At 33.4% G+C, this 21,562-nt stretch overlaps 1 protein-coding gene across 10 annotated transcripts in view; it reads left to right on the top strand.

The window, feature by feature from the left end:
- The window catches only part of ptprc (protein tyrosine phosphatase receptor type C), a 75,951-nt gene extending 55,396 nt beyond the window's left edge, over positions 1-20,555 (top strand). For all 10 annotated transcript variants that reach the window (XM_056447380.1, XM_056447381.1, XM_056447382.1 and 7 more), the window contains 15 exons: positions 4,430-4,520; positions 4,628-4,695; positions 4,871-4,907; positions 5,105-5,202; positions 6,196-6,321; positions 6,401-6,558; positions 9,151-9,286; positions 10,065-10,208; positions 10,292-10,382; positions 11,540-11,670; positions 11,806-11,940; positions 17,875-17,997; positions 18,393-18,559; positions 18,645-18,780; positions 19,638-20,555. In XM_056447380.1, coding sequence (XP_056303355.1) covers positions 4,430-4,520; positions 4,628-4,695; positions 4,871-4,907; positions 5,105-5,202; positions 6,196-6,321; positions 6,401-6,558; positions 9,151-9,286; positions 10,065-10,208; positions 10,292-10,382; positions 11,540-11,670; positions 11,806-11,940; positions 17,875-17,997; positions 18,393-18,559; positions 18,645-18,780; positions 19,638-19,991 — 1,995 coding nt within the window. In that variant the 3' untranslated portion in view covers positions 19,992-20,555. The remainder of the gene's footprint in view (positions 1-4,429; positions 4,521-4,627; positions 4,696-4,870; positions 4,908-5,104; positions 5,203-6,195; positions 6,322-6,400; positions 6,559-9,150; positions 9,287-10,064; positions 10,209-10,291; positions 10,383-11,539; positions 11,671-11,805; positions 11,941-17,874; positions 17,998-18,392; positions 18,560-18,644; positions 18,781-19,637) is intronic.
- Positions 20,556-21,562: the final 1,007 nt, after the last annotated feature.

Raw genomic sequence — 21,562 nt, 5'->3', positions numbered from 1 at the left:
CGGCCCCGAGGAAAGGACATGGGTTCCCAGAGCTGATATTCTCGATCCTAGTCTCATGGTGGAGTTTCATGAGAGCCACCCTGAGTTCCCAGCGCCTAGAGGCAGAGGGAGACCACCACGGCGTCGGAGGTGTCGGCCCTCAGGAGCGGGCCCTGGGGAGGGGGGTACTGTCATGGATTGGTCAGGCTCTCACGACCCCCACTCACGAAGATCACCATCACCTGACTTCTAATGAGCACACAGCTGCATCACATTCACGAGCACCAGATAAAAGCACAGCACTCCAGTCGCTCATTGTCCGGGCTCGTCTCGACGAAAGCGGACAACTGAGCGACCACTCAGCGTAGTCATCCTCAGCTAAAACAAACGATTTACTTACCTGTTCTCTTTGTATTCCTCCTAGTCTTCCTGGTCCTCCCGAATCGTCCTGTCTTCCAGTCCTTCCAAGTCTGTGTCATCCTCTGTCAGCTGTATCTGGTGTGTGCTGTCCATCCTCGTGTATTCCTGTTACCCAGCCACGGAGGAAAAGACCCCAACATCATTCCTGATCCTCCTGGCTATCCTTCATGTGCTCCTTGTTGTCATCTAATAAACACCCTAACGTTTCCTTACCTCTGTCTCCTGTCCGCTTCATAACAATTACAGAGACAGGACAAAAAACAGATAATAAATATATTAAAAAAAAAATAGAAGTAAATAGTGAATGCAAATATACAGATTGACAAGTGTATGTACATGTTTATTACTATATACAACGTTATATGTGCAGCTGTTATGTGCAAATTGGCATGTAAAGTGTGTTGTTAAATAAGTGTATATGTGTATAAAAGTGTATAGCAAGTAGTGATGTTGGTTTCGCAATTATTATCATCAAGTGTTCATGAGATGGATTGCCTGAGGGAAGAAACTGTTTCTGTGTCGGGCTGTTCTGGTGCGCAGTGCTCTGTAGCGTCGCCTAGAAGGTAAAAGTTTAAAGAGGCAGTGTGCTGGGTGTGAGGGGTCCAGAGTGATTTTGGCAGCCCTTCTGCTCGCTCTGGATAAGTACAGTTCTTGGGGAGTGGGAAGGGTTGTACCAGTGATTCGTTCAGCAGTCTGAACTATTCGATGTAGTCTTTGGAGATCGTATTTAGTAGCTGAGCTAAACCAGACAGTTATTGATGTGCAGATGACTGATTCAATGATGGAGGTGTAGAACTGTTTCAGCAGCTCCTTTGGGAGGTTAAACTTCCTCAGCTGACGAAGAAAGTACAGCCTCTGTTGAGCTTTTTTGACAATGGAGTCAATGTGAGTGTCCCACTTCAGGTCCTGAGAGATGGTGGTGCCCAGGAACCTAAATGACTCCACTGCTGCCACAATGCTGTCCATGATGCTCAGTGGGGGGTGAGCAGGGGGGTTTCTCCTGAAGTCCACTATCATCTCCACTTTTTTGAGCGTGTTGAGCTCCAGGTTGTTGTGACTACACCAGACAGCCAACTCCTTAACCTCCTGTCTGTAAGCAGACTCGTCACCGTCCTGAATGAGGCCGATAAGTGTGATGTCGTCTGCAAACTTCAAGAGCTTCACAGAGGAGTCCTTTGAAGTGCAGTCATTCGTGTACAGGGAGAAGAGCAGTGGGGAGAGGACACACCCCTGGGGGGCGCCAGTGCTGATTGTGCAGATACTAGATGAGAATTTTCCCAGCTTCACCAGCTGCTGCCTGTCCGTTAGGAAGCTGTTGATCCACTGACAGACAGAGGTTGGCACAGAGAGCTGAGTTAATTTGGGCAGGAGAAGTTTTGGGATGATAGTGTTAAACGCCGAGCTGAAGTCAACAAACAAGATCCTCACATAGCTCCCTGGTCTGTCTAGGTGTTGCAGAACATAATGCAGTCCCATATTTACTGCATCATCCACAGACCTGTTTGCTCTGTAGGCAAACTGAAGAGAGTCCAGTGAGGGTTCAGTGATGTCCTTCAGGTGGGCCAGCACCAGTTTTTCAAAAGACTTCATGACCACAGATGTTAGCGCCACCGGTCTGTAGTCATTTAGACCTGTAAGTTTGGGTTTCTTTGGGATGGGGATGATGGTGGAGCGTTTGAGGCAGGAGGGCACTTCACATAGCTCCAGTGATCTGTTGAAGATCAGGGTGAAGATGGGGGCCAGTTGGTCAGCACAGGATTTTAAACAGGCTGGTGTTATAAAATCTGGGCCTGGTGCTTTTTTCCTCTTCTGTCTCCGGAAGACCTGGCGCACCTCCTCTTCGCTGAACTGAAGTGCAGGTATGGGGGAGGCGGGGGTGGTGGAGGTGTTAATGGTGGCGTGAAGAGCAGTTCAGAGTGGGTATGGGGGGCTTTCTCAAACCGGCAGTAAAACTCATTCAGGTTGTTTGCAAGTCGTTTATTGTCTACAGTGCTGGGGGATGATGTCTTGTAGTTTGTGATGTTTTTCAGACTTTTCCACACAGATACTGAGTCGCTGGAAGAGAACTGACTCCTTAGTTTCTCAGAATAGTTCCTTTTTGCAACTCTGATCTCCTTTTCCAGTGTGTATTTGGCCTGCTTATACAAGACCCTCTCCCCATTCCTGTAAGCAACCTCCTTGGCCTGACGTAGCTGTCTGAGTTTTACAGTGAACCATGGTTTGTCATTGTTGTATGTGAGTTGAGTCCTGGTAGGAATGCACACGTCTTCACAGAAGCTGATATAAGATGTTACAGTCTCTGTGAGCTCATCCAGATTGTTTGCAGCAGCTTCAAAAACACTCCAGTCAGTGAGGTTGAAACAGGCTTGTAGATCCCGCTCTGTTTCGTTAGTCCATCTTTTCACAGATTTTAATACAGGTTTGGCTGTTTTCAGTTTCTGCCTGTAGGTTGGAATGAGATGAATCAAACAATGGTCAGAGTGTCCCAAAGCTGCTCGTTGGACGGAGTGGTATGCATCCTTTATTGTGGTGTAGCAGTGATCCAATATATTACTGTCTCTTGTGGGACATGTAACATGCTGTCTATATTTTGGCAGTTCACGGGATAGTTTTGCTTTGTTAAAATCCCCGAGAATGATTAAGACAGAGTCCGGGTGTTGTTGCTCTATCATCGTGATCTGATCAGCTAGTTTCTGTATCGCCAGGCTCGCGTGCGCGTGCGGAGGAATGTAAACACTGACGAGGATGAACGAGCAGAACTCGCGCGGGGAGTAAAAAGGCTTACAGTTAACAAACAGTGCTTCGAGATCTGGACAGCACATCTTCTTTAAAACTGTTACATCTGTACACCACCTTTCATTGATGTAAAAGCACGTCCCGCCACCGCGCGATTTCCGTGTTGATTCTTCGTCACGATCCGCTCTGAACAGCAGATAGCCCGGTAGGTGAAGCGTGTTGTCCGGTATGGTGTTGTTCAGCCAGGTTTCCGTGAAACACAGAGCAGCTGAATGCAGAAAATCCCTGTTTGTCTGAGAGAGCAGAATGAGTTCGTCTATTTTGTTGGGTAGAGAGCGGAGATTTGCCAGATGGATGCTAGGCAACGCGGTCCGAAATCGTGAGTTACAACTAATGTAAACAATCACATCTTTAGTATAATTTTAATAATACAACAGATACTTTACAATTAATAGATGCTTTACAAGATTATTCATACCTAACTTACATTAACTAATAGAACGTTATTCCAAAGTGTTACTCAAGTATCTTACATAATAACTAGGAAAAGATGTCATCATAGCAAAGATGAAAGAAATCAGCTATTAGAAATATTTTTTTCTAATTTCTATTAAACATATTTTTTAAATAATTAAAATTAAATAAGATGACTAATAATTTTGACTTAATTTAATATAATTTTAACATAAGTTTTTTGTTCTGTAAACTACTTATGACATTTCTTAATAATATCTCAATTGAAATCATATGGATATTTTATTATACTAATATTTAATTTTTTAAAAATAATATGACAATTCATCAAAATAGCAAATGCTTTTATTAGTTTTGAATGAAAATCAGTGTTATTATACCAAAAATTAATTTCTTCGGAAGTATCCTGTTGTCTAAAAATTAAGATAAACATAGTTTAATGTTCTAAATGAAAATAATTTTATTTTAAATTTTAACAAAATTTTAACCATAGTTTGCAGAATGTGAGATTTTAATAATAAATAACTTAATAAATAATTTGTGTAGATTCAGTCTAATTTTATTTTATTTAAAAAGTTTGGTTTATTTGTTTATTTATTATCTTATTTAATCAATTTTGTAGAAGTTATTTTTTAATAACTGCTATAAATATAAGATTATTTTAATACATTTTTATGTATGCGTTTCTCTAATATCATTATTAATAATTTTTTCATTTTTATATTTTTTCTCCAAATGGACACCATTGCTGTATGCCATAAATCAGTAGTATCTGCTTCTGTTGTTTCATACTAATGAGAAAGGCATGTTTTCTCCTCAGAGTATTCCCCGAATTTTCAACAATTACACCATCAAGGAGGCGAAGAGACCAGAAAACCAGTCTAAGAACCGCTATGTTGACATCCTGCCTTGTAAATATCACCTCAATATCCATAAACAGATCCGTTTACACTCAGTTCAATTTGCATTCTTCATAATTTACATATTACAACAGCTTGTTTTATGTATGAATTCGCAGATGATTATAATCGTGTTACTCTATCATCTGGAAGCTATGGTGACTACATCAATGCCAGCTTTATTGAGGTACAACTCGTATCATCTCTATATATCATGCTTGTTATATCATTTTATTCGTTGTTGACATTAATTGCGATCATTTTTAAATGTATCTTAAATATAATATACATAATATCAAATGATTTTTCACTTGGTAAAACCAAATTAGCTTTCTTGTTTCAACATATTTTTATTTATACAGGGTTATCAAGAGCCAAAGAAATACATTGCAGCCCAAGGTAAAAGTTTGAACTGTGATTGGTTTAGCCACATTTAAAGCGGCCAATGAATGCACACTTTAAGGCAATTTTATATTACTTTTGCTTGACAATCATAACAAATTATGAGGGAACTGTTTATACCAGCAGTTAAGATGATTAAAAGTGATGATTAATAGAGTGTTAAAGTTCCATATTCTGTTGGATGTGTTGTTCAGGACCCAAAGATGAAACTATTGTTGAATTCTGGCAAATGATGTGGGAGCAGAAGTCATCCATTATTGTCATGGTCACCCGCTGTGAGGAAGGGAATAAGGTTTGTGCTTTGTTTGTTATTTTAGAATTACTTGTATACAGCTATGGAAAAAATTTACCACTTCAAAATTCATTTACAGTATTCATTAGTATGGGTTGTTCAACCTGATCTTACGAGGAAACGTAACTATTTTACATTTTGTTTACGTTTTGTTTGTTTAGTTTAGTGGCTAATTCGTATGAACTTTTACAAGTTCAGTTGTATGAAAATGTTTGCTTTTAAAAACGAGGCGTGGCACCCAACCCTGCCCCTAAACCCAACCGTCATTGGGGATAAGCAAATACTAAATTGTACGAATGAGATTGTACGAATTCATACCAATTAACCAACAAAACAAAAAGTTACCAATTGTCGTGAGATTGTGTTGGGGTTTGTAGAAAATTTTTTATTAATTGTTTAATTCTATAAATATCTCTAAAAATAGTTCCTTCCAATTTCACATATATACTGTATTTTGTTTTATAAAAAGACAAATGGTCAGAATAACAAATGTTTTAATTATTTATGACTAAAAAATCCACCAAATGTTGCTTTGTTAATTCTTCTGAAGTTATAAAAATATATATCTAAATTAAATATACAGTAAACATGCCTGTAAAATAAAGAAAAAACTGTAAATGAAAAAAAAAAATTTTAAAATGTGACCAAATGGTATTGATTGCAGAATAAACCCGAATTATGTTTCAGACAAACGCATAACTCTGCATTGTAAATCCAGAGAAACTTAAATTTTCTCGGTTGTTCTATTCATTAGTTTGAGTTGAGTCACCTTTTATTTTGTATTTTTAATAAATTATTACATTTTGATAAAGTTTTATTAGTTTTTCTGTGCAATTTAGATTATTTTACCTTTTAATACTTCAACCTTACCCATGTATTTCATCATATTTCTTTGATAATGCATCATTCCTAACCCTTTTAGCAATTATATTATTTACTAATTGTTCTTATTAATTAGTTTACAATAACAAAACAATTTTTATGTATTCTCAGGTCAAATGTGCCCAGTACTGGCCCTGTCTGGACAGAGAGACTGAGATTTTTGATGATTTCGTGGTGAAAATTAAAACTGAGGAACACTGCCCTGATTATATCATTCGCCATCTGGTCCTGGCCAATGTAAGCATGTGATCCACTCATTGCTTTGTGCCTTTATTTGGACAATTTAATTATCTTGTGCATATGTGTGTCTCTACAGAAGCGAGAGAAGGCCTCAGAAAGAGAAATTACTCATATCCAGTTCATCAGCTGGCCGGATCACGGCGTCCCTACAGACCCTGGTCAGCTTCTGAAGCTCAGGAGAAGAGTCAACTCCTTCAAAAACTTTTTCAGTGGCCCTATCGTGGTCCACTGCAGGTACGGAAAGGGGACATATCATAAAAATCTGACTTTCTCAATGTTTAAGCATTGGGTCAGCGGTGCATCTACCAAGCAAGAAAATCGTTGGAAGGCCTTTCTCTGCAAGCATACTGAAAATGTTGATATCGTAACTACAGGAATACATATATTTTTTAAGGTCTTTTCACACTGAAATTCAAACTTTTTTAATGCATTTTTCTTGTATTCAAATCCAAAAAATTCATCATGCACACAAACCTTGCACACCAGTCTGATGCATATTAGTTAATTTGTTTTTATACTACTTTCTAATCTTTTTAGATAAAGGGCTTTGTCTTTGCTAGACCAAGTGGATTAGTTTCTTCAATGCCATTTTGGATTTTGACTTGTTTGACTTGGTTTTGCTTGCATGGCTGCCCTAAATTGTTAAAACATGTCTCAAAACACCTTTTCAGATGAGACAAAAAAAAAAAAAAAATCAAATCTGATTAAATTTTTTTATGATGGACAAATGTTTTGGGCGAAAGACGGTTGACACAATGTGAGGTTGAACTTACTTTTTTAAGTGCGAAATTACACAATTTCAGATTCAGTGCGCAATAACCTTAAATCTGCATGTTTCCACCAATTGTGCCACTGTTTCTGTTTACTCGCTTTAGCTTTTTTGTAGATTTACAAAGTCTGCTCTACAAAAGAAAAGTGTAATCCACTCGACTCTCCAACAAATACAAAATGTATTAACTAATCTTTCTGTTTATTTGAATTTATATTTATCTGCCTTTATACAGACCCAAATAATCCAATTGTATTGGAGCTATCCAACTAAAAACAATTATGTGTAACCAAGTCAATCGGAATAAAAGAATAAGGATCTGATTAATATTTAATTTGGATCATAAGAGGTAGTTTAAAACTTTTCAAATCTGATTGAGTGGATATGTATACACTTGCACTGTATTCCATTCAGACGGGTTGGTCCCTAGGCCCTAATATCTTCAAAGGGTTTACCTTCAATAGTGAATGCTTTGACGGGATTAGGGCATAGGGATGAGGTCTTCCCAAAAGAAAGCACTGTGCAACACCAAACAAATTCCCTGCGCAAAGAATCATGGGAGCCTGATGTACCCGTCAAAATCCTTAATTCAGCACAGCCCTTGGGCTCTTTGGTTTGCACCAAAGATAAAATGTTTAAACCCAAAATATATATATATTTTTTAATAATAATGTATCATTTTATTAGCATTGAAAAAGCTGCTGTTGGTCATCACAATAGTGTCTTCGCAGAAACATTATGGTAACACCTGAAATTTACAATAATATCCAGCTGTAGACCCGCAGACCCACACACAATTCAGCACATATGATCTAAGCAAACCATATATGGTTATGACGGATGTTAATGTTATTAACGTCTTCTCGAACATCGTCATTAATATATTTTTATATGTGTATTGTTAATAAATATTGTACACAATAAACAATAGTGTATACTATTTCACAAAAATGCCGATTGAGACGGACGACTGGGGAATGTTGTTTCCAATCGCCATTCAGTATAATAGACTGAACAGTTTTCTATCACTCATCATAGATGATCAGTCATTTTTTATCTGACAGAGTCAGTATAACAGATAATCATTTGCGGGCCTTGCTGAAACATTTTTTCAGAGATATATAAATGATCTCAATTGGACGGGTTTCATTTATGTAATGGATTCATTAAAATAAAGGAAATAATAGCAAGTTAATATGAATATGCTTTAATACATCTTTATATGTAATGCAAATCTTTTTACATGTATTAAATGTATAACACTACATTAATGTTTTACTCCAGCGATTGAATAGTATTCATTTGCTTAATTTTCTAATAACTTTATTGATGATTCCCACAACAAATAGTAATTTATAGTAAGTAATATATTGTTTTTAAACCATAAAGTACTGGTAATTTGTGGCATTTATAGTTGCAACAAATATAGTAATACAAACAAATTAACTGTTAATAATTAATTTTTTAAAAATTAAGTAAAAGTTTAGTAAAAGAAATAGTAGTTTATAACTATATTATTTTTAAATTATTAACTATAGTAATTCATTTTAATGTGACACATTATTGTTTCTTTTGTATATTTTACTGCAAAAGGATTTAAACTAAGTATGACAACATTAAGATCCTGAATTAGTTTATTACACTTAATCCTACAATTAGACGGTCCTTTATGTTTTCTGTGTGTATGTGGATATGTGAATAAAGTCAGAAGTGTTTAACCAATTATTTTTATTTACATAATTTGAGTTTCAAAACTGCACAAATATTAAAATGATTGTTACGATATAATAATGATATAATGACTGAAATGGGAAACCATAAACTGTTTAGTCTAATGAATGGCAATCATAGCACGGGTGGTCTCGATCACCATATTTGTGAAATTCAGTAGGAATAGTGTGTGCCTGAAATGTGTGTGGGTTTGCAGGTCTGCAGCTCGATAAATCTCGAAATTTATGTCCTGTAATATGACAAGACCATAGAGAGTACTATTCACATTTGGTAGCACAGAAAGTACTGTAACTGATGAGACTGAAATGTTGTTGTGTCCTCTATAGTGCTGGTGTTGGGCGTACAGGAACCTATATTGGCATTGATGCAATGATTGAGAGTCTGGAAGCAGAAAACAGAGTTGATATCTATGGATTTGTGGCAAAACTACGTCGCCAGCGTTGCCTCATGGTGCAAGTGGAGGTGAGTCTTCTGGGGAAAAGTATCATTTGGTTTTATTTCAAGTGATTTGTGATTGATAAGCAAAACATTTAGTCCGGTGCAGAAAATTTAATAAAAGTTTCATTTAAAAAGGCATAGTTTATTGTTTTTTTGTTGTTGTTGTTTTTATAACAATTTGAATACGTGTTAGTTTATTAATTATAATTAAATAATCATTTATTTAATTCTGAATGTTACCTGGTAATTGATGTATAGTCATTTAATATTTATAGTTAATATAATATTATAAAACATATATAAATAAAAAAATATGTACAATTTTGTCGTCTAGAATTTGCTTTGCTGTAGTTTAGAATATCCACTGAGAGAAATTGCTTAATCCCTTAAAGATAACTATAACTGCTCCAGTGCTGAGACCTGTACTAAAGCATTTCTATTAAATATTACTGCAATTTATATCAAATCTCATTTATGGACCAATAACATTTAAAAAACAACAATATAAAGATAAAGGTAAGTAAATCAGTCAAAATAATAATGACCATGTTTTCATTCACCATTATATATAGTAAGCTGTAAAACTTAGCATTACACTTAAATCTATTTGCTCTGGAGTAAATAACTGATGATGGTTACCAAATGTTGTTTTTAGATAAATTATATTTTACATTGAACCACTATAGAGACATCTATCAAACTCCTGAATAAATGTCCGTCAGATTAGTTCTGTATGCAAGCAATGAGATTTCGTAAGTGTGTTGCCTTGATTCAACATGTAATACTGTATTGATTGTGTCAGGCCCAGTACATACTGATCCACACGGCTCTAATAGAGCATAATCAGTTTGGAGAGACAGAGATCCCCCTGTCTGAGTTCCACTCAGTGCTCAACGCCATCAGAGAGAAACAAAACAATGAGAGCATAATCGAAATAGAGTTCCAGGTTTGTTCCGTTTTATTTTCTGGCTGATTGTGTGCTTTTGGCTGTTAATGCAGCTGGTCTTCTCTCTGTTTTGCTTTACAAAGAAATTGCCAAAATTTAAAAACTGGAGAACAATCAACACAGGAAGCAGTGAAGAAAACAAGGACAAAAACCGGGACTCCAAAGTCATCCCATGTGAGTTATCAACAGTGACTTACAGTATATTAATATACATATTCATTCATTCATTTTCTTTTCAGCTTAGTCCCTTTATTAATCAGGGGTCGCCACAGCGGAATGAACTGCCAACTTATCCAGCATGTGTTACCCAGCACTGGGAAACACCCAAACACATACATTACGGCCACTTTAGCTTACCCAATTCACCTGTACCACATGTCTTTGGACTTGTGGGGGAAACCGGAGCACCCGGAGGAAACCCACGCGAACATGGGGAGAACATGAACCATAGACCTTCTTATTGTGAGGCAAAAGTGCTACCCACTCGCCGCTGTCTCACCCTAATATACATACATAATTTCAAAAAATTCAAGGAGACCACTCAAAAACTCTCTTGATTTATGCTTTGTAGTTGTGTTTGTGTAAAGTATATTAACTTTTGTTATATTTATCTAAAATCCACTTTTCTGCAGGTTCACCAAGTTAAATTTAAGACTTTTTAAGACATTTTTAGATCATTATGAATGAAATTTTAGACTCATAAAGGGCTAAACGCTAAGGAATTTTTCAAATGGCCCAGATGGAAAAGATTTTTATTTGCCCGATCAAAAACAATTACATTTAATACATTAATATAATAATAATTTTAAATGTATATTTTTTTTATTTTTTTGCAAAATATTTTATATATTGTGTAAAAACAAGCAAGTTCTACTTGTATCCATGCACTTTTTTCCAACATAAACTTTCTTTAAAATAAAAAAAATGAATAAACAAATGTTTTAAAAGTTATAAAACTATAATAAAATAAATAAATGCACAACAATCTGTCCAGGTCAGTGTCCTCAGCAGTAAATACATTAAACAAATGTTACTGTAAGGAAAATAATGAAACCATTATGGTAAATAGAGTTAAAAATTTCCTTTTTTGAAAGTTTTATTTAGATGAATTGTTGCATGGGTGTTGGCCAGACTGGGTAGCAATACATGAACAAAGGAAAATTAATATCTGTTGTTAATACTAATAATAATTACCTTTATTGAATTAAAAAAAATTAACATTTTATTTAAAATCACACAGTATTAGTTCCAGTAAACCCAGAAAAAAACACTTTCAATTGGTTGTGAATTAGTATCAGATAATTATAATTTATTTTAATTTTTTTTTGCAGATGATTATAATCGAGTGCTGTTTCGGCTGGACATTGCGGGAAACCAGACCAGCGACCCTGAGGATGACACATATTCATCAGACGAAGAAGAAGAAGAATCTAATGAATACATCAATGCTTCATTCTTAGATGTACGACTTTTGATTTTCTAGAATTTAGTTTCAGTTGAATTTATCTATTTCAGGAGAAAATGTCTTTCATAATGTAAAATAATTAATAAATTACCCAAATGTTAACCCATACACACACCTTTTGATTTCCAACAGGGCTACTGGTGTCAAAAGAGTCTGATCGCAGCACAAGGGCCTTTACCAAACACAACAGCAGAGTTTCTGCTCATGCTGTACCAGCAGCAAACTAAAACAGTTGTTATGCTCACAGACTGTCAAGAGGACGGCAAGGTACAAACTCCCACAATACCAGAGAACAGATAAAAACAAATATTGCTAAAGTCAACAAATTTTACTAACAGATCACCAAATTATGCAACAAATATTCCTAAAGTCAACAGATTTTACTAATAGATCACCAAATAATGCAAGAAATATTGCTAAAGTCAACAGATTTTACTAATAGATCACCAAATAATGCAAGAAATATTGCTAAAGTCAACAGATTTTACTAATAGATCACCAAATAATGCAACAAATATAGCTAAAGTCAACAGATTTTACAAATAGATGACTAAATAATGCAACAAATATAGCTAAAGTCAACAGATTTTACAAATAGATAACCAAATAATGCATGAAATATTGCTAAAGTCAACAGATTTTACTACTAAATCACCAAATAATGCAACAAATATTGCTGAAGTCAACAGATTTTACTAATAGATGACCAAATAATGCATGAAATATTGCTGAAGTCAACAGATTTTACTACTAAATCACCAAATAATGCAACAAATATTGCTAAAGTCTACAGATTTTACATATAGATAACCAAATAATGCATGAAATATTGCTAAAGTCAACAGATTTTACTACTAAATCACCAAATAATGCAACAAATATTGCTGAAGTCAACAGATTTTACTAATAGATGACCAAATAATGCATGAAATATTGCTGAAGTCAACAGATTTTACTACTAAATCACCAAATAATGCAACAAATATTGCTAAAGCCAACAGATTTTACTAATAGATCACCAAATAATGCATAAATTATTGCTAAAGTCAACAGATTTTACTAATAGATCACCAAATAATGCCTAAATTATTGCTGAAGTCAACAGAGTTTACTAATAGATCACCAAATAATTCAACAAATTTAGCTAAAGTCAACAGATTTTGCTAATAGATCACCAAATAATGCAACAAATTTAGCTAAAGTCAACAGATTTTACTAATAGATCACCAAATAATGCAACAAATTTAGCTAAAGTCAACAGATTTTACTAATAGATGACCAAATAATGCAACAAATTTAGCTAAAGTCAACAGATTTTACAAATAGATGACCAAATAATGCAACAAATATAGCTAAAGTCAACAGATTTTACAAATAGATGACCAAATAATGCATGAAATATTGCTAAAGTCAACAGATTTTACTACTAAATCACCAAATAATGCAACAAATATTGCTGAAGTCAACAGATTTTACTAATAGATCACCAAATAATGCATAAATTATTGCTAAAGTCAACGGATTTTACTAATAGATCACCAAATAATGCCTAAATTATTGCTGAAGTCAACAGATTTTACTAATAGATCACCAAATAATTCAACAAATTTAGCTAAAGTCAACAGATTTTGCTAATAGATCACCAAATAATGCAACAAATTTAGCTAAAGTCAACAGATTGTACTAATAGATGACCAAATAATGCAACAAATTTAGCTAAAGTCAACAGATTTTACTAATAGATCACCAAATAATGCAACAAATTTAGCTAGTCAACAGATTTTACTAATAGATCACCAAATAATGCATGAAATATTGCTGAAGTCAACAGATTTTACTAATAGATCACCAAATAATGCAACAAATATTGCTAAAGTCAACAGATTTTACTAATAGATGACCAAATAATGCATGAAATATTGCTGATTTCAACAGAATTTACAAATAAATCACCAAATAATGCAAGAAATATTGCTAAAGTCAACAGATTTTACTAATAGATCACCAAATAATGCATGAAATATTGCTGAAGTCAACAGATTTTACTAATAGATGACAAAATAATGCAACAAATATAGCTAAAGTCAACAGATTTTACTAATAGATCACCAAATAATGCAAGAATTATTGCTAAAGTCAACAGATTTTACTAATAGATCACCAAATAATGCAACAAATATAGCTAAAGTCAACAGATTTTACTAATAGATCACCAAATAATGCAAGAAATATTGCTAAAGTCAACAGATTTTACTAATAGATGACCAAATAATGCAACAAATATAGCTAAAGTCAACAGATTTTACTAATAGATGACCAAATAATGCATGAAATATTGCTAAAGTCAACAGATTTTACTACTAAATCACCAAATAATGCAACAAATATTGCTAAAGTCAACAGATTTTACTAATAGATGACCAAATAATGCATGAAATATTGCTGAAGTCAACAGATTTTACTACTAAATGACCAAATAATGCAACAAATATTGCTAAAGTCTACAGATTTTACTAATAGATCACCAAATAATGCATAAATTATTGCTAAAGTCAACAGATTTTACTAATAGATCACCAAATAATGCATAAATTATTGCTAAAGTCAACAGATTTTACTAATAGATCACCAAATAATGCATAAATTATTGCTGAAGTCAACAGATTTTACTAATAGATCACCAAATAATGCAACAAATTTAGCTAAAGTCAACAGAATTTACAAATAAATCACAAAATAATGCAAGAAATATTGCTAAAGTCAACAGATTTTACTAATAGATCACCAAATAATGCATGAAATATTGCTAAAGTCAACAAATTTTACTAATAGATGACAAAATAATGCAACAAATATAGCTAAAGTCAACAGATTTTACTAATAGATGACCAAATAATGCATGAAATATTGCTGAAGTCAACAGATTTTACTACTAAATCACCAAATAATGCAACAAATATTGCTAAAGTCTACAGATTTTACATATATATTACCAAATAATGCAACAAATATTGCTAAAGCCAACAGATTTTACTAATAGATCACCAAATAATGCATAAATTATTGCTAAAGTCAACAGATTTTACTAATAGATCACCAAATAATGCCTAAATTATTGCTGAAGTCAACAGAGTTTACTAATAGATCACCAAATAATTCAACAAATTTAGCTAAAGTCAACAGATTTTGCTAATAGATCACCAAATAATGCAACAAATTTAGCTAAAGTCAACAGATTTTACTAATAGATCACCAAATAATGCAACAAATTTAGCTAAAGTCAACAGATTTTACTAATAGATGACCAAATAATGCAACAAATTTAGCTAAAGTCAACAGATTTTACAAATAGATGACCAAATAATGCAACAAATATAGCTAAAGTCAACAGATTTTACAAATAGATGACCAAATAATGCATGAAATATTGCTAAAGTCAACAGATTTTACTACTAAATCACCAAATAATGCAACAAATATTGCTGAAGTCAACAGATTTTACTAATAGATCACCAAATAATGCATAAATTATTGCTGAAGTCAACAGATTTTACTAATAAATCACCAAATAATGCAACAAATATTGCTAAAGTCTACAGATTTTACTAATATATTACCAAATAATGCAACAAATATTGCTAAAGTCAACAGATTTTACTTATAGATCACCAAATAATGCAACAAATATTGCTAAAGTCAACAGATTTTACTAATAGATCACCAAATAATGCCTAAATTATTGCTGAAGTCAACAGATTTTACTAATAGATCACCAAATAATGCAACAAGTATAGCTAAAGTCAACAGATTTTACTAATAGATCACCAAATAATGCATAAATTATTGCTGAAGTCAACAGATTTTGCTAATAAATCACCAAATAATGCAACAAATTTAGCTAAAGTCAACAGATTTTACTAATAGATGACCAAATAATGCAACAAATTTAGCTAAAGTCAACAGATTTTACTAATAGATGACCAAATAATGCATGAAATATTGTTGAAGTCAACAGATTTTACTACTAAATCACCAAATAATGCAACAAATTTAGCTAAAGTCAACAGATTTTACTACTAAATCACCAAATAATGCAACAAATATTGCTATAGTCAACAGATTTTACTAATAGATGACCAAATAATGCATGAAATATTGCTGAAGTCAACAGATTTTACTACTAAATGACCAAATAATGCAACAAATATTGCTAAAGTCTACAGATTTTACTAATAGATCACCAAATAATGCATAAATTATTGCTAAAGTCAACAGATTTTACTAATAGATCACCAAATAATGCATAAATTATTGCTAAAGTCAACAGATTTTACTAATAGATCACCAAATAATGCATAAATTATTGCTGAAGTCAACAGATTTTACTAATAGATCACCAAATAATGCAACAAATTTAGCTAAAGTCAACAGAATTTACAAATAAATCACAAAATAATGCAAGAAATATTGCTAAAGTCAACAGATTTTACTAATAGATCACCAAATAATGCATGAAATATTGCTAAAGTCAACAGATTTTACTAATAGATGACAAAATAATGCAACAAATATAGCTTAAGTCAACAGATTTTACTAATAGATGACCAAATAATGCATGAAATATTGCTGAAGTCAACAGATTTTACTACTAAATCACCAAATAATGCAACAAATATTGCTAAAGTCTACAGATTTTACATATATATTACCAAATAATGCAACAAATATTGCTAAAGCCAACAGATTTTACTAATAGATCACCAAATAATGCATAAATTATTGCTAAAGTCAACAGATTTTACTAATAGATCACCAAATAATGCCTAAATTATTGCTGAAGTCAACAGAGTTTACTAATAGATCACCAAATAATTCAACAAATTTAGCTAAAGTCAACAGATTTTGCTAATAGATCACCAAATAATGCAACAAATTTAGCTAAAGTCAACAGATTTTACTAATAGATGACCAAATAATGCAACAAATTTAGCTAAAGTCAACAGATTTTACAAATAGATGACCAAATAATGCAACAAATATAGCTAAAGTCAACAGATTTTACAAATAGATGACCAAATAATGCATGAAATATTGCTAAAGTCAACAGATTTTACTACTAAATCACCAAATAATGCAACAAATATTGCTGAAGTCAACAGATTTTACTAATAGATCACCAAATAATGCATAAATTATTGCTGAAGTCAACAGATTTTACTAATAAATCACCAAATAATGCAACAAATATTGCTAAAGTCTACAGATTTTACTAATATATTACCAAATAATGCAACAAATATTGCTAAAGTCAACAGATTTTACTAATAGATCACCAAATAATGCAACAAATATTGCTAAAGTCAACAGATTTTACTAATAGATCACCAAATAATGCCTAAATTATTGCTGAAGTCAACAGATTTTACTAATAGATCACCAAATAATGCAACAAGTATAGCTAAAGTCAACAGATTTTGCTAATAGATCACCAAATAATGCATAAATTATTGCTGAAGTCAACAGATTTTGCTAATAAATCACCAAATAATGCAACAAATTTAGCTAAAGTCAACAGATTTTACAAATAGATGACCAAATAATGCAACAAATATAGCTAAAGTCAACAGATTTTACTAATAGATGACCAAATAATGCAACAAATTTAGTTAAAGTCAACAGATTTTACTAATAGATGACCAAATAATGCAACAAATATAGCTAAAGTCAACAGATTTTACTAATAGATGACCAAATAATGCATGAAATATAGCTAAAGTCAACAGATTTTACTAATAAATCACCAAATAATGCAACAAATATTGCTAAAGTCAACATATTTTACTAATAGATGACCAAATAATGCATGACATATTGCTGAAGTCAACAGATTTTACTAATAGATGACCAAATAATGCAACAGATTTGGCTAAAATAAATAGATTTTACAATCATCAGATCTCTCTGTAAAAAAAAACATAATGATGTTTCTATCCTTCTAAAATCCTTCTAATTTTTTGGCTTAAGTGAAAATTGTCATGTTTAATTTTTTTCTCTCATAAAAATAGTGGGTTACTCACTAAATAAACATCAATGACAGTAAATGTTTTGAATTTCGACACTATTCATGTTTTTCTGTAGACATTTCTTAAAATTTGATTGATCAGACATACCAGTAAGAGTGACACATCTGTATTTTTTTAGGATTTGTGCAGTCAATATTGGGGAGATGAAAAGAAAGTGTTCGGAGATATGGAAATCGAGGTGAAAAAGACAGAAAGCTTCCCAACATATGTAAAACGTCATCTGGAAATACAGTCCACAAAGGTAAGTGGAATATCTGTCATGCTATTAACTGAAGACATATTTTCTTCCTTGAATTAAGTCATTAATGTGTCCAAAATCACACACTACTCATGTTGGTTCTGCATTTGAATTTGAATGTATTTGCCGACCTTTAAAAAGTATGTTCTAGTACGAATGTGAGTAGTATAAATTAAATGTAAACATACCACATTGACCATTTATTATTATCACCTCACCTACCTGCATTACCTACCTGTAAGTCATCCATGTACTTCTCACCTGTTTACCGAATACTATTAATTCAGACAAACTACTCAGCACACATATTGCTTTCACATACAAAATTAATGTAGAATATGTTATATAAGTATATCATTTTGGATGCCCTGATTAATTTGTTTTGAATGCTATAATAGAAGAATGAAATCTTGGAGTTGGACCAGTACCAGTTCCTGAAATGGAAAAGCAGTGAACTTCCAGAAAATGCTCAGGAGTTGATAGAGATGATAAAGAACATCAGAGAGAGCGGCAAATATGACAACAGCAAAAAAAACAGGAGCATCCCTATAGTAGTGCACTGCAGGTAAGGCCAATATCGGAGACTTATTTTTTCTGGATGGATCTATGGATAGATGTCTTTTTATATTTTCTTAAACTTTTTTTTCCAGCAATGGGTCTTCGCGTACTGGACTCTTCTGTGCTTTGTGGAATCTTATGGATTGCTCATTAACAGAAAAGTTGGTTGACGTCTTCCAAGTGGTTAAAAACTTGCGTAAGGAGAGACAGGGAATGGTGGAAACATTTGTAAGTTTTAATTATTTTTTGTAACCAGGATTTAATGAAATTTCTATTATTATATATCAAAAAATATTCATCAATAAGTGTTCATTCAAATGCTCATTGTAATTTTGTGGCTATCAGAGAAGTATTGTTTTTCTTGGGCCACTTTCACATTCACATTTAAATTATGCAAGGTTATTTTGTAATTTAGGCTAATATAGACAATTTCAATGAGGTGATGCAATTGGCCTATGAACATTTCCTGCTTGTTGTCAAACTATTTCATAACTATAGTAAGTATACAATTTAATAATAATTTAACGTTAAAACATCTATCGTAACATCATTTATCAATATGCAGACATTTTTGAAAATTCTGAAGCTATGGAAATTAAAAAAGTAAAACAGGAAATACGTTAGGACCATTGTTATTGTTAACATGCCTTAAATGATCTATAAAAGATTAAAATATAGAGGTATGAAGAAAATAAACAGAACAGATAAAATAAACCCTGACTACGTTCTTTCTATATATTTATAACACAAAATTAAGTGTCTTTTTAAAAGTAAAAGAAAAGTTAACAAACAGGGCCACAAATTAATGAAACCCTTGCTAAACCTTGTCAAAATGTTTCATAAAAGTGCTTTTAATATAGTTTTTGAAGTACCTCAGAGAAAAGTTAACAAACAGGGCCACAGACAAACCATATTTTAGCCTGAGCTAATTCAAACAGTTTTAGCTAGCATATGCTCAAAAATGCTACCCTGAACCGGTAAACGGTTAAAAAGAATTAACCATAGTTTGTAAATGTATATCCAACAAGTTCATAAACTATATTAAGTTGCACTTCTGAAGTTAAAATACTCTGAACTCACCACAGGAGCAGTATCAGTTCCTCTACACAGCTCTGGAGGGCGCCTTCCCGGTGCAAAATGGCACCATAAAGACACCGGCTGCAACCGACAGCGCAGAGATCATCAACGAAACACCTGTGCAGATCAACGAAACCACCGCGCTCCTCGCCGAGCCCGCCGCCGAGCCTGCCGCCGAGCCCGCCAACAGCACCCCTGCTCCCGAACTGAAGGAGACGGAAGACGGAAAAAACGCCACGGTGAGCAGTGAGCCAGAGGCCAAGGAGAACAGCAGTGCCGCGGCTTCACCAGCAGAGGGAGACGGAGAGAAAAACACACCGGAGGCCACAACCAACGGACCCGCCGCCACTGTTGAAGCTTAGCGATTTTTATTCAGCTACATTTCACTGATTTGACACCAAGTGTCTCTGGCAAAATTGTAAAAATTAATATTTCTTATATTTTTTTTATATTTTAGTTTTACAGTTCAGTTTTTGTCGTTTGACCGGCATTTTACTGATCCTTTTAAACTTTTTCTCTCAGGTTTAAATTTTTCTGTGTAATTATAATATTTGTGACGAATCTGTTTATATTGATTGTTTATTCACAAGTGTAAAGGTTTTGCTTTATGATCTGAGTTTATTAGGCTATCAAATTGCATTTGAATGTATTGTAAAATAGGACCTTACCATTTGTTTTGTTTTTAGTAAACTGTATCAAAGCACAATCTTGCGTCTAAATTATGTTGTATTAAAAGTTTGATGTGAATAAATATTGTTTTATGTTCATGAACAACAAAATTATGGCAAAGATGACTTGCACTACAGGGCTGTCATCAAACTATCTTTCGTTTTACTGTTTGTGTTTCTGAATCTCTCATATAGGCTATACCTATTTTCATTTTAAGCAGATGTAAGTTAACAAAAATAATAAAAGCTTGAACAATATGAGTGTTTATTGTTTTATTCACCAATAGAAAGACTCTTATTTGCAATGTTTTCTATTTTAAATGAGAAGAAATGTTATATCAGTACCCTAGGCAGCCTGGTGAAAGGGTTATTTTTTTCTCAAAAAGTGACAGTTTTGCAAGTATACGCCTCTATTTAATTATGAAATTTAAATACTGCATTTTAGTGACATAAGCACTATTCTAAAGTAGCTTGTCGGATGGTTATCAGAACCACACTTTTAACGATTTTAGACAAAAATCTATTTTAACATGTACGCTTTTGGTGCTTCACACCTTTTTATTGGTATTTTTTGTTTCAAGAATAAGGTCCAAAAATAAAAGTTACTTGTAAAATGTTTTCTCAAGTGACCCCCCCCCCCCCCCCCCACCACCACCACAAACACACACACAAACACACACAAACACACACACACACACACACACACACGCACACACACACACACACACGCACACACACACACACACACACGAAGGCCTAAACAAAATGCATGCCTATTTCACAGGTGAACATAAACACGAGCAGTGCCACTCGTGTATATATTCGGGTCAAGGTATTGCCTTATGGTTATTCTGACCTGTTTTTGTGCTCGTCAGGTGCATAACCTGACCTAGAAAACGCAAAACGTTTGAAACCAGCGCAACTGTGCCTTAAAACAAACCTTTGTAATGTAAAGGTGAACCACAAGATGGCGCCTGTCAACAAAAGAAGCACGTGCACGGACATTTCATTCATCTTCAAGCCTGCATTATTTTTTAAGTACGAATACAAATGTTAAATAAAAGCAACACCAGTCAGTGTGTCGCTGTGGAAATATGTAGGTCTGTAATATATGCTTTATTTCTAACTCGCTATGAATAAAGCAAATTATTTAATATGCCTATTTTTATAACCTTTAGGCCAAAATGTTACATTATGCAGTAGCAGAGGTATGTAAGGGTTTTATTTAATAGTCTCTTTGTTTGCTAAATATTTAAATATAATTG

The sequence above is a fragment of the Danio aesculapii genome, chromosome 22 (genome assembly GCF_903798145.1).
Source record: "Danio aesculapii chromosome 22, fDanAes4.1, whole genome shotgun sequence".
NCBI lineage: Eukaryota > Metazoa > Chordata > Actinopteri > Cypriniformes > Danionidae > Danio > Danio aesculapii.
This window is presented reverse-complemented; position numbering and strand designations above follow the sequence as displayed.